General features: G+C 40.4%; 1 protein-coding gene across 1 annotated transcript in view; it reads right to left on the bottom strand.

Annotated features, from left to right (window-relative positions):
- Positions 1–1,638: 1,638 nt before the first annotated feature.
- The window catches only part of slc6a1b (solute carrier family 6 member 1b), a gene marked incomplete at both ends in the record, with an annotated part of 17,975 nt that continues 4,699 nt past the window's right edge, over positions 1,639–14,914 (bottom strand). Inside the window, 9 exons of the mRNA XM_080728597.1 lie at positions 1,639–1,746; positions 3,464–3,631; positions 4,216–4,316; positions 4,565–4,667; positions 7,231–7,362; positions 8,500–8,612; positions 9,558–9,682; positions 11,124–11,227; positions 12,190–12,324. Coding sequence (XP_080584723.1) covers positions 1,639–1,746; positions 3,464–3,631; positions 4,216–4,316; positions 4,565–4,667; positions 7,231–7,362; positions 8,500–8,612; positions 9,558–9,682; positions 11,124–11,227; positions 12,190–12,324 — 1,089 coding nt within the window. The remainder of the gene's footprint in view (positions 1,747–3,463; positions 3,632–4,215; positions 4,317–4,564; positions 4,668–7,230; positions 7,363–8,499; positions 8,613–9,557; positions 9,683–11,123; positions 11,228–12,189; positions 12,325–14,914) is intronic.

Here is a 14,914-nt window from a genome sequence, read left to right as displayed (position 1 = left end):
AGTTCTTATACACTGAAAGAAATTATGCTAGCAAAAGACCCTAAAAAAACTGCTTTTATATATTATTATGTATGCTATTTAATACGATTTATTTCGACCTTTTGTCACTAGTTAAGACATGTTGAATTTACAGCAAAAGAAAATGTTGCTATTTTTTTGCTAGCTTTAATTATTCTTCAGCGTATTGTGGTAGTCTCAGAGAAGATTTGGTCATTTCCACCTTTGTTCCTGAGGAGTGGGTCATTAAATACTGTGTGTATATATATGTACTGTAAGTAAACTGTATCATAGAGTATAGTGATATCTGTCCTCCAAAATGCTGCCATCCTTCTTCTTCCATTAACACTGCACCAGCCTTTGTTTGTTGTACAGTACAATATTTCTCAAACTTTGAAAAATAGAACTTAATACGCATGTTTTAACATAGAACAGGAGATACAGAAGGGCACATAAATGACAAATTACTTTTTCCAAAACAATTTCTCTTGGACCAGTTGGTGGGACAACATCTGTGTATATACTGTATGTCTATAGTAGTGGTTAGAAATTGTGCTACTATTTCATACTTGCTCCATTTTGTTGTGAGATACCGGTACATGGAGATGTTTGATTTGTTCTAGTCAGTGGGCCATGTGTCTTCAACCTCTTTTTTGGTCCTTGTCAGACTTACGTAGAAAATGTCCTAAAAATTATTCTAAAAAAAAGTCAGACAACATACAAAGTTATTGTTCTTTAGAAAACAAAGAAACAATTTTTAACAGTCTCTTGCTATATATTCTATATAGGTTATTTTTGCTTTCGCCACAGGTATTCAATCATGCCAAAAAAAAGGGGGTTGAATAGTTTGTAGTCTGTACTGGCCTTGTGCTTTTCAAAGGTAGCCCCAGAATTGGGTGGTAAACATTACTGGCTAACTGCAGGGTCTTGGGAGGGAGTGATGGTCTGGTTAAATAATAATTTACACATACAAGGAGATTTGGCCTTGCCCGTTGCACATTCCCATATGGTCTTTGCCTCAAATTGGTCAATATTCACTTCCTACTTTGCAATTCTCATATTGCATTTATTCACCCACGACATTGCATTCAATTTAATGTATTTCTTTCATATACAAGCAAACTCATTTTAATCTATATTTATCTTTGTACAATAAAAGTATCTTAATAGATTAATTTCTTGTAAATAACTTTAAATTAGCACAATATTGTTGAATCACATTGGGCCTCCGAATTTTAAATTATGAATTCAAAATACAGTAATTTCCTAGGTCACATTTCCTTTGCTAGAAACACTATAACCACTTTTCTTTTTTTTATATCTTTTTTTCTTTTATTTATTTTTTATTTTTTGCATAATGAAATACAAACTATCACTGCAACGGTATGTTGAGTAGTTTGTCTTTCTTCATCCTCATAATGTTTCTTTTTTAACTCTTTATTTTACAAATAAACAAACAGAAAACTGAAAATAACGGTGTAATCAGGTTGGTCTCGCGTGTCCTCAGGAGGTAGGTGAATAAAAGCAGACGTGCTAGTCTGGTGGTCGTTCCCAACCTTGATTATGTTTGTTTGTTTTCCTGCGTGCGGTGCACCGACTTGGCCCATCACATGGACGGAGAGAGACAGGACAGATGTCCATCTAGATGTAGGCCTCTTCAGTGGCTGGGTTCTGGTTCTCGGTCTGTGCTTCTGTTTCTGTTACCTGGCCCTTCACCAGCACCACAGGCTTGATCATCATCCTCAGACGCTGCAAGGAGTGGGACAATGAAACAACCATTATCGAACAACTGAAAGATACTCTGGTAGGGGTGGCATTAAAACATAACACACTGATATCCTTCATTTGCAAGTTTAGAAAATTATCCGACAACACCAATTTCTTAAGCGTAATTCGGACAAAAGATTCACAATGGGAATTTAATGCATTTTCGGATTGTTTATTCGTTATGGGTAATGGGTGGGCAAAGTCTGATTTATACTTTGTCGTACAACAGTGTCATACGCTGAAAATAGCTTAGTTTGATCTGCTATTTTAGGCATGCAACACCATCATACCACAGAGTATAGGCTATAGATTAAAGTATGTTGTATGTATAATAGGTTCTGTGTTCCCCGCCTCCAATCCCTAACCCAGAACCATAACCTAAGGTAAGCGGGGAACATAGAACCCGGGGAACATAGCGATGACCTAAACGTAATGACTTCAAAACTTGATAATAATCTACAATAATCCACTGCAAGAAGGGAGGGTAATCAAACCATCAAATTATGTGCAAAAATAAGACACTGTAAATTCAAACAGTGAATACAAGATGAAAGAAAAGATTCCATCAGGGTCTACCAATAAATAAATAATAAAAACAATGAATAGGCCACTTGTTATCACTGTTATTCTCAACCTTTTTAATTTTGTTTGATATGCATTAGGCCATGGACCCCCAGGGGTCCCTGATCCGCACATTATGAACCAGTGGTTTGTCACACCAGTGCATTAACCTAACATAATGTGGAATGACACATATGCGTTGGATTTGGTAGTGTTTCACATTACTGCTCAATTTATCTTTACCGATTTAATTTTTATTTTATATCCAATATCATCTAGCAGGATGTCATCCACTTTGCCAAACTAAATCAAGAACCCATTGTGGAGGAACCATGGTCATTGAATCTTTCAAGTCATCTGAAATACAGATCTGTTTGGATCCAGAGAGAGTCTGGCATGGAATACAGTATGCATCTATGTTAAGTGTTTGTGAGAGCGAACGTCCGTCCGCACTGGAAGAGCCAATCAGCCGTCTGATTGCTACTATTAGACAATCAACCATCAGCTGTTACTGAAGGGCTTGACACCTGCACATCGCCTCTGACAGCCTCTGTGGCTTTGCCAGTAATTATGGACCATTTATTCTCTGCTGAGCAGCTTTAGATGTGTTACATATGCAGCCATATGGGTCACAAAGGGCCATAGATGTACGGCTATTATTGAATTCCATTCTAAACGACTACAGATCGAAGGGCCCTCAATATGAAAGGCATTCCGGAAAAGCCATTATCTGCTATTGATTGAGAGCGTCAGATCAATAATAATCTAATGTGCTATTACGCCAAAGCATAAAAATGCATGTCATTTATTGAGCGCTCAGTGTCTGATATACCCACAGGGCAACTAAAACCATGTAATGTAAATTAGAACATCATTTAAGAAATCCAAAACTCATGTCTAGTCAGCAGAACCAATTGCTGTTTCTTTATACTTACATGCTAATAATTGCATTTTGCGAAGGCATTTACACAGTGCTGCAAAGCTTTTGAGTAATCACGTTCCTTGGACGGTACTTTCTGTACTTCCGCTTAGACCCTTTCAGCTGATTTCTTTTTTCCAACAAATGTGGCTAATCAAGTGCAATTTCAAATATCTATCACCGCCACATATCAAGAACTCGAGGGGACATTGTTCGTACCTCTTTGTATGTGCCTTTGAGTGTGAGGAACATGTAACCCATGTAGCCGGGGATGAGGAGCATGGAGGAGAGGGCCATGCACCAGCCCACCCCCTGGCCCCAGGCCGGGAACACGTAGTCCCCCATGGTGAGGGGAACCATCTGAACTGCACTGAACAGGAACACTCCCTGTAGGAGAACAGACAAAACAACAACACGTCTCCACATATTCAACTGTCACACAGTCATATCGCTGTTGTCGGGTGGAAACCTTGTATGTCCAAAACCGTTCGTTTTGTATTTATCATTTTAAAAATGATTTAAACCAGTGAAAACAGCCGATCTACTAGATCAGCTGTTTTCTCTACTTTTGTGCGACGGCCTTGTATGATGAAGCAGGGCTTTACTTTGCAAAAGGAAAAAAAAACATACAAATTTAAAACTTGGAGATACAAGGTTCCTGCCTGACAGTGACGATATTCTACAGCAGAGTAGACCACATGCTGCAACAGATTTGTTGATGCACATTGCTGTTGTCAAGGCCTATTAAGGTTTCGTGATACTGCTGGATTTTGGGACACATATTGGACTGAACGCTTGCACGTCCAGATGCCAGCACAGAGGAAGCATTGTCGACACGACACGTTGCAACCAGTTATCCTATCAACCATTGTTCTAAATGGTCTTTTAACCAAAGTTTGTTTACTTTTAGCTGGTTTATGGAATATTATACTGTAGATTAAGATTAAAAGGTAGCCTACTACTGTACTTACAGCCACGATGAGTGGAGTGAAGACGACCCAACAGGCCTTCCACCACAGGCAGGGCCTATAGCCAATCATCTCTTCAATGTTGTCATAGAACTTATCAGCACCTGGAGTACAAAGTACAAAGACACAGTCAGTGTGCAGATATACAGTTGATGTGATGTGTGAAGTATGACATTCACAATTAAAAAACATTAAAGAGCCTCAAACACGCTTCCAATCTGATATCTGGGAAGTCTTTGCATGAAGAACCACCTCACGTATAGGTTTGGATGAATTCTAAAGCCTGGTTTATAGCCTGGCGATGCATAAACATATCTAAATCCATCATAACTGTTACTTGAGTGTCACTTACCATAGAACCAGGAGATGGAGACGCATTCAAAGAAGACCAGGAAAAGCAGGCACATTCCACTGGCTGAGTAGTAGTCGAACAGCTTGAACACATACAGTCCACCCTGAAGAAGAGGCAAGAGGAGAGGAAAGGAGATGGAATTCATTGTGAGTTTGTAGAGTGACTATTTATTCAGTTTCTTTTAATGAAATTGAAATATTTGGACACATTTGACCAAGATAGGGACGTCAGGGTCAATGTGGTTAATGTAAGTTTTTTAATGAAATTGTTACTTTTTGATATTATCAAACATGGGAGGGATATACAATATCCCCAACCAGCAAAAAGAAAAAAAAGGAAGATCAGAGAGTTGGTATAGTTTAGCTTAGTTTATTTGATCATCTTTACAGTGTCAATAAAATCATATATCAACAAAAGCTTTCAAAAGCAGAAGCAGAAGCTTTCCCCTCTTTGCCCAGCAGCAAATCAAAGCCTGTGAAGAAGAAAGTGCAGAGACTGCACGACTGCAAAACGGTGGCGCACGAAGATACAGTTCAAAACTGCTGGTGTGGAATAACATGGTCTGCGTACCACCAGTGACCATGGTGAGGGTTGTTGACCTCTCATTGGCGAGGATAGGACTGGTGGTGGCTGAAGAGTCCTCCCAAGCATCTGACAGAAAGAGGACTACTTGTCCTGACTCTCTCTGGCCTAGCAGGTCATTATGGGCACCAGCTCAAATGGACCTGCTAAGTGGTGCCAGGACCAGCACTCCCATTCTATGAAGCTTGATGACTGCCCGGAGCGGTGATTAGCGCAATTGCTTCATTCCTACGGCGTTATGATCTCAATCCAGTGTGTCAGACAAAGAGGGATAATACAGGGCCTTTGAGAAGCACAGGCAACCATGACGGCCTCGCACTGGTCTTCATTCTTGGGACTCCGCTGGACAGACAAAGAAGGGCCTTGACCTATTTCTTATTGACTTGCTCATGTTTTATTTAGAGTCACCGCGTCTTTATCTTGGGCATTTCAAACATTTCAAAAAACACGCACGCACGCACGCACGCACGCACGCACGCACGCACGCACGCACGCACGCACGCACGCACGCACACACACACACACACACACACACACACACACACACACACACACACACACACACACACACACACAGTACATATGGCTTATGTTAGAAAATGTACAGTAGGTCTGTTTAAATAGGTTACATTAGTGAGGAATGTAGCTAGGAATAAGGAATGTTATCATTGGAATATGGATTACGGTAATTAGTTCCTAATACGTGACAGGTCAATGTGGATGAACATACAAGGATGTGACAATGCCCCTGAGAAAGCAAGAACGACAAGGGACTTTGCTCTGATTCTCTGAAATCTTCCATGTAAGGAACTGAATTGGTGTAAAATGACTGACTGGGAGGCCTATAGCTTATAGACCATCAAAGTTATATCCACCCTTGAGCAAATTGGCCCACAAATGTAATAACTAAGTCAATATGTTGTGAGGTGAAGTAGAAATGTATACTTTGTTACGCCAGTGTCGCGCACAAACATTACCAAGTTTACAACGCACATAAGCGTGACGCGTCATGAGCTTGTAGATGGCTATCTTCGGTGCATAACTAAGTAGGCCTATGAATCAAGCTTAAAGGAGTAGTTCACCCCCAAAATGACTTTTTTTCTATTGATTAGTCACGCCATGGAGACTAGAGTTCAATAATATTTTTAGTTTTTTGTCGCATTCCTAAGACAAAAATGTGATAACAATAAATTTACCCCCATCCGTTTCGAAACGGGTCCCCATCCGGAATCAATGGGGGTAAATTTACTCGAATCAAATTTTTGTCTTAGGAATGTGACAAAAAACAAAAAATATTATTGAACTCTACTCTCCATGGCGTGACTAATCAATAGAAAAAAAAAGTCATTTTGGGGGTGAACTACTCCTTAAAATGTGTAACTTTATAGTAGGTGGCACATATAGTGATTGTCTTTGGTACAAATAGTGTTTGTATTTATTGATGATGTGTATGATTGTGTTAATCTTGTATGCAATGTTGATTAATTGAATACACAAAGGAAACAAGTCCCAGGGGTATTTTTGTGTTTATCCTTTTAACGTTAATGACTTACTGTACCACGTGCTGTTCACATTTCTGACTAATAAAGTATTCAATCAATCAATCCCATGCTAATGTATCCCAGGACAGCAGAATGAATCCTGAAACATTTGCAAAAAAGCTTTGAAATTCACTATATTGTAATGTGTTAATAATAATTTCTGAGCATTTACAGTAGGTACAGTAACACGACAAAGGCAAACAGATTTTTAACCACATAAACCCTGACTGTGGTCCCCCGGCCTGTGGTCTATACTTACTGCTTCTTCATACACAAAATCCCTTGTGAGTTTGTAGATCTGCTGTTTTTGTTCCAGAATAGAGATGCTAGGGCTGATGTGTTTAAGAGTCATATGTTTAAGTGTAGCACACTGTACTTGCAATCTTGCAAATCCACAATAGTGATCTGGTCAGTCTGTCAGAAGATGTTTATCTTATTGGTGTTGGACTGCTCAGTCTGACAGGAATTTCAGTGTGATGTTTGATAAAAAAAATTAAATAAAAAACGAAATAAGAAAAATCAAATATGACACATTTAATTTACCTGTGTGATGTTGGACAGGCCAATGATGTAAGACACCACGCAGACAGCTGCGATGAAGAGCTCACGCCTTTTTCTCAGATGCCGGGGGAACTCGTCAACCAGCGCGGTGATGAAGCCTTCCACAGTGCAGAACTACAATGGTAGTGGACAGGGGCGTCACAAGGGGGGGAAACGTGGGACTGAGTTACTTTGGCCCAAGGTGGAGGGGCCTTAATTATTTTATATTTAAGCTATTGAAAAATAGCAGATATACAAGCTCACAGGGCGGCACCGAGTGCCGCGCTCCAAGCTTGTAGATCAGCTATTTTTGAAAAGTCGTGAAAATGTGTGCAAATCTTTGAATATATGTATTTTTAAGCAAACATTTGTAACTCAAATGTTGCTTCTGGGGGGTCCCTGGAACTAAATATTTTGAGATGCGGGTTCCGTGGCCAAATACATATAATTTCGGGCGTCCTTCACATGAAAAGGTTTGAGCACCACTGACATAGAAACATAGGTTTTTCCAAAAACCTTAGGAGGATTTGAAATATTCAAAGAATTGCACACATTGAATCACAAGCTTTCAACAGTTAAAGCACAAATTAATGTGTAATAATGCATTCCCAGTCTAAATGGGTTAAACCCCCCTCCCCCTATGAAGAACATTCACGGGGGGCTCACAGTGAATCCTTGTACCCAGGGCCCAGAATTTGGTGCGACACCCCTGGTAATGGAATTATGTTACTACAAACACCAAGAGAACAAGCTCCACTACACCCAGCTGCTGAAATGTTGTCATAATGACGCTGTCAGGCAGAAACCTTGTATCTCCATATTTCCTACATTTGTCGCACAAAAGCAGCAAAGATATCCGATCCACGTGCTTACAATGGAAAAGGTTGTGAGATTGTAGATCTGCTATATTTGGTGTTTTTGAAAGAAATCTCGAATTTAATATATTCACCTATAATGGCACGTCCAAAATAGGGACGCCATTGTAAAAGTGGTCAGGTCAGTGTGTGGGTGTTTATAAATATTTAACCAATGAAATCAATCTTTTCGAAATGCACTAGCAAGTCTACAAGCTCAGTTGCAAATCTACAAGCTCATAACCCTTCAAGATGTGAAGTTACACCCTTGTACATCAATAATATGGACATTTTATATATATATATATATATATATATATATATATATATATATATATATATATATGTAGTATTACAGTACTACACCTCCATCTGAGGGCTACTATTATGATGTATTATGGTGCGGTGCGTACAGTACCTGGCTGTCAATCCCCAACATCAGCAGCATGGAGAAGAAGAGGATAGCCCACAGGGGAGAGATGGGGAGCTGAGTTACAGCCTCGGGATAGGCCAAAAACGCCAGGCCAGGTCCTAGGGAAGACCAGTACAACACGCATCATGATCTGTCCTTTATTGTATGATACCTGTATGATAATACAGTTGATATAATAATAATATTCTCTTGTCATTCTTTGTCTTGCAGAACGTCTTTGCCATATCAACATTTTGCTGCTTGTACCTGCTGCTTGTACCTGAGTGAGTGACAAATAAATTCCCTCTTGAATCCCTCTTGAATCTTGTGTTATTCTCAATGGACTCAATGGACTAAATATTTTACCTGAGTGCTGTGGCTATATTTATGTTTGGGATAAGTAGCTTTGGATTTTATGAAAAGTTGAGACTCCAATGAATCTGTATAAAAAAACTATTTTACTAGTTTCTAGAGTAAAGGGAATCTATCTAGAACATTTTTATTTATAAAAGGGACAGGGATAAAGAGGCCAGCCCTCAGAAGTTTGCAATTTGCATACGTAAAGGTCATTAGTAAGAACAACATAATGCAGATGATGTGATCATTTATTTAACATTCCCAGATCAATTCTTGACAAAATTAATGGTAACAAATTATCACAGAATACAGTAAGAATACAGTAATAAACTAATTGAAAGTAAGTATGCTGCATTAACACTTAGAAAGCAGATATCAGCAGAACTCAAAGATATATATATATAAATATCTAACATACCTGTACAAAACACAGAAACATACCATCTATGCCCACTGGTATCTTTTTAAAATATGCCGACCTTCATGGGGTTATTTCCAAAAGGCCAGTGGTTACAGAAAATGGCTTCTATTTTTTTCCTCTTCTTCCATTATAGACATAATAGGAGGCTGACATAACTGCCAATCTCACACCTTTCCTTCTCTGCCTGGATTGACATCAGCACATCAAGAGGCTATTTTTGTGTCACCAGCATCTCCCTTGCGAGTGCTTATTGTCACCATTGAGATTCAACATTGATTGCAATTACCTGAGGCAGCCACATCAGCGATTGGTCTCTTTGTCACATTGGCCATGAAGCCCACGATTGAGAAGATGACTAAGCCGGCAAACATGCTTGTGAAGGAGTTGATGCAGCAGACAATGACAGAATCTCTGCAGGGGGGAGACAATGTGCAAGGCGACCATTGTTATGCCAGTATCAATTCCTTATCAACCCGTCCCACATTTTGGAGCTGGGTGAGAGCGAAAGGAATGGGGAGGAAATAAGCTATTTTGTATCCTCTATCAGTACTGTAGCCTAATACATCTACATTGACAGATTCATTTAAATCCGGACTGAACAGTGGCAGATTGAAAATGGTTGGTGACGCGAGTACAGCTATAGCCAGAGAAGTAACGAGGCAGCTGATAAGTGCTGAGCACCGTTGTGACACAAACAAAGACAACTAAATGCCTATGTTGCTGTTTGCTCACGTAATTCCATAAGAAAACGTCTTATAATGACCTGGAAAACTACCTGGAAATAACACCTTTGATGTGAAATATCTGAAAGCTTCACATGTAGTAAATTATTTAATTATAATACACGCAACACATAGGGGAGTCCTGCTCAGAAAAGTTAGGCCTACACAAAGCGGTCCCATCCTATTTTATAGTACACTTTAAGACAGAATAAGACAGAATAAAGCCATAATAAGAAATAATGTGTTGGTAATTAGAACTAATATTATTTTATTAGATAAAAACAAAGACAGAATAGCAGAAAGAGCGAATACATTCTCTGGCACCGGCACCTGCCACGGAACTGCAGCGGCAGGTACCGCCGCACGACCGGCAGTTCGACCGGCAGTCGAACTGCATCGCCGGCGATAGGACCGGCGGCCACCGCACGGACCAGCAGTTCGACCGGCAGTATAGGACCGGCGGCCGCCGCACGGAATGGTAGGAAGGACCGGCATCGCTGTTAACTGCCGCGGCAGCCACCACCGCACGGACCGGCCGCCGGTCCTACTGCCAGGACTGCCGGTCCTATTGCCGGTGATGCAGTGCGACTGCCGGTCGAACTGCCGGTCGTGCGGCAGTTCTGTGGCTGGTGCCCGTGCCAGAGAATGTATTCGCTCTTTCTGCTATTCTGTATTTGTTTCTGTGTAATGAAATATTTTAGCTCTAATTACCAACACATTATTTCTTATTATGGCTTTATTCTGTCTTATTATGTCTTAAAGTGTACTGTAAAATAGGATGGGACCCACAAAGCTACTGATATTCTGATAATAAATATGCTAATATATGCTAAATCTGTATTTAACCATATGAACCCTAAAGTATCTATATTATGGGCATGTCATAATTGCTGAACATTTGGATAAATTGATGGACATTTGGCACCATTTTTGCCAATCTACAATATGCCGCAATGTAAGCTTGTGGATTGGTTGTGTTTGCCATTTGACATACTGCACAATGGAGTAATTGGGTAGTGGTAATGTAATTCATTCTAGCTTTGATATTAGACCCCTTTGATAATCAATATTAATCATACACTAGTTAAGACCTAATAAATAATAGGAAATGTTCTTGAAATTAAGCCTACCTGTAGACATTGTTATTGAAGGGATTGTAACTGCCCAACGCAATCAGAGAGCCCAGTCCCAAGCCATAAGAAAAGAAGATTTGAGTGGCAGCATCGAGCCACACCTGAAAAAAGTCAACAACCCCAAATCAGAGGTTAAAGTCAAGAAGAGTATATTCAAAACAGATGGACAAACTGAAGCAATCAAGTCAATACATGATTATGGGGTCAACTTCAAGAGTGGAAAAACAGCATCAATCATTTCACTGCTTCCTCTAGACACTTATCTAGAACAGATTTTCTCTAGACAAAACATACCATAGTGCTAATAGCCTATAATTGGCTATTTATTTGTATTAAAACGTAATGGCTTAATAAGCACTGATTTTGTTCACGGTAAGTAAGCACTGCATCATAATAATTATGGTTGATTAAATTACACAAAAGCATTTTTGCATCTATATGTTGTTGTTTGTTTTTCAATTATATGATTTATGTCTTTGTAAACGCTTTACATGGCAAAGACTGAGAAGCATGCATGATACTATACTGTAGCCACTGAGGAAATAAACCAACCAACCAAACAGCCATTGGGAAAATTATGTCCTTAACCCAACCCTAACCAAAGTGTGTGAGACATCATACAGTATTGGTTTACCAGAAATGTATGAATTTGCTTTATCATAATAACGATAGATTTCAATTTTGTTTTGCAGTTCCACGTCAAGAGGAAATATTTTGCTATCAATGTAGCTGACAATTTGACACAGACATAATTAATGCACTAGACGAAAGACACAGGAGGAGATCTTTAAAAGCTAACTATATTAAAATACAAGACAATAGCCTAATGTATAATCAACTGGGACTTTTGAAATAGCAGCCAGGTCCAAATTGACCTTACAAGTCTGTAACTCTGAGAGTGTACAAATGGACCCAGGGGACCCTAACTGGGTTCCATTTGTAAACTCTCAAAGTTGAATTAACACATAGGATTTTACATTGAAGATTGGGGTCCCAGAGCTAAAGAAAATTTTATCAAACGGGGGCCCAATTGAAAAGGTTGAAAATCACAGCATTACTGTACCTCCGACTCCTTGAGTTTGTTGAAGTCTGGAGTAATATAGAAGAGGATCCCATCTATGGCCCCAGGTAGAGTGATGCCACGACAAAACAGGATGAACAGCATGAAGTAAGGATATGTGGCAGAAAAATACACCACCTGTGGTAAACAAAGAAGGGACATTATTAACAGCTATGAATGGCACATTTTTATAGTAGGGAGAAGGAAGTTAGCATCTTCCGGATTCCTCTGACAAAAATGATCTCTGTGGCAAATCAATTCATGATACTTACTCATTTGTTTCAGCAAGATAATCTTCACAAATTAACAGATTTTTTTAATTGTAAATGCAAGTGCCAGAAGTAAAATAAGACAACATTAGGCCCTTAAACAAACTACATAATGGTCGCATTACTGCAACGTCACCACCACGGATGCTTGTGTTCACCATTATCATGTGTAATGTCCCTCTGTAGTATCATTTAACTAAAACCAACAATGCTAACTCATTTCCAGGTTTGAGGTCTACACACCTAACAATAGACTCAACAAATTACTTCACAGCCATTATCTAGTCTTTATGTGATTCACGTAAAGTTATTCCTACAAGACATTGGGAGTGTAAAGGGGAAACAGGACTGTGACTGTGAGGTTATTCAACCCTTTATGAATAGCTTTGTATTGAGTTGTATTTGTGTTGTATTGTGTCACTATGCCCGGAGCACATTGCAGTGACCTAGTATGCCAGTCCCTTGAGCCCATATTACCCAGATTTCCAGGGTTCAACACAATGCATCATTCTGACACCATCTTCTATATGCTGATTTTACACATTTGAGATTTACGCCCGCTTCCCCCGTTAGTAAGATATTATGATGTCACAGGAAACTTGACAAATCATGGAGATTGGCCCATGTATTGTCTGGTTGGGCGAAATGTCATGTGAAGCTCACCAATCCAACAATCCTCAAGCTATATCAGACATATGCCCTTTTATGCCCATCTGATTGGCCACGTGCATAGTCAGCCTCTCTCGTGTCCCTTATACTGTATATGCCTCGATATATTGATGTCATCCTTTGCCCCTCTCTGATTGGTTTCCGTGATTGGCTACGGGCTACTTCTGACGTGCGTTTTCCTTTGCTAAGTGTAGTTTTTCTCAGGATTTCTTGATCACCACTGCCGCACCGCTTTTTCTGGGACACCTGCCAAAGGGTCTGTGAATGAATCGAAGATATTTAGGAAAAGCAAGTGTTGATGTGAGAGAGAGAGTGTGTGTGTGTGTGTGTTTGACATTTCACATGATTACATAAGTTCTTTATGAAGCTATTTAGTCATGAGGCTTTATCAGCTGACCCCATTTCACCCTATATGAATTACTGCTTTTAGAGTATGTAACCAGGCTAGCCTTGGACCTTTCACGGACCTACCTGTGAATTAGTGTATACCAGTGACTACGTGGTTGAACCTGACATGCACTGCTACTCTACCCCTTTTTTTCCTTTTTTTAATGTTTTTTATCCCACGGTTTTGCAACCAATTTTTCTCACCCGGTGACTACCTAACCTGTAGTCCTGGTTTCCGCTCTCCCCCTGCCGCGCCAGGGGAGATTGGGGAGCACCCGGCTGGCTAGGGGGAGGTAGTATAGAAACCAGGACTACTGCATGTTTTTGTGTGAGCGGCTATGCCCAAGGAGACACGGGGAGAACATGCAAACTCACCACAGAAAGGCCCTATCGCCAACCCCACCTAGGGTGTGGGTGCTGATGACGCGGGTGGAGGAACACACCCCCAGCGCCCCCAGCTTCCCCGGCGGGAATCGAACCCAGGACCTTCGAGCTGTGAGGCGAAGTGCTAACCACTGCACCACCGTGCCCCTCCTTTTTTTCCTTTCTGGAAACAACAGAAATGATGGAGCTGGCACAAAAACAAATTTCACCCACTGTTTTACACCTGTAAAACTGTGACGTGACGATAAAGGCGATTCTGATCCTGTTATTGTCTCAATCAGGGCGAAGGCATGGGGAGACTATGTTTTGCACCCTGTCTGTCTGTCCGTCCATCCATGCGTGTGTCTGTCAGTGCGTGTGTCTGTCTGTCCGTCCGTCCGTCCGTCTGTTACCAGCTAATCTCCGGCGCCGTTGGCCCGGTCGCTGCCAAACTGTGCACACACACTCCCTGGGTCCCAATTGGAACCTCTGCCCCACTTTTCACATGGGCCTGTTCTAGTGCCACCATGAGGCCGATTTTCACAAAACTATTTTTTTGACAGTACTCCTACAGATTTAGTCCAAAATCACGCAAAATCGGTAGACAGTATCTCTACAATGATCGACATGGATCTTTCAGATTTTTCCACATTCCATCCTGATTGGCCAAGATTGGCTTCCAAAGTTTGCAGGATTGGTCCCTTTTGAACAAAATGTCTCAAAACACAGCGTGCACTTTTGGTGAAATTGTGCACGCACAGAAATTCCACTTCAAAGTATTCAAAGCAGCTTCATGGTGGCACCATAACAGGCCGATTTGTGTTTTTACCCATAACTCCACTGAGCATATAGTGTAAAACTTTTTATGTGCACTCCCTAGAGGCCAAGGAAAAACCTGCATTTTTCACATCTGCCTTTTATAGCGCCATCAGGAGGCCGACTTATGTAAAACACATTTTTGTATATTACTCCTTCAGATCCAAAAATCACACAAATCGGTACACAGTATTGTGATCAAGACGGATCTGTCCGATATTTCA

The sequence above is a fragment of the Nannobrachium achirus genome (genome assembly GCF_963921795.1).
Source record: "Nannobrachium achirus genome assembly, chromosome: 6".
NCBI classification, from domain to species: domain Eukaryota; kingdom Metazoa; phylum Chordata; class Actinopteri; order Myctophiformes; family Myctophidae; genus Nannobrachium; species Nannobrachium achirus.
Note: the sequence above shows the minus strand (reverse complement) of the source record. Positions and strands in the feature narration are given on the sequence as shown.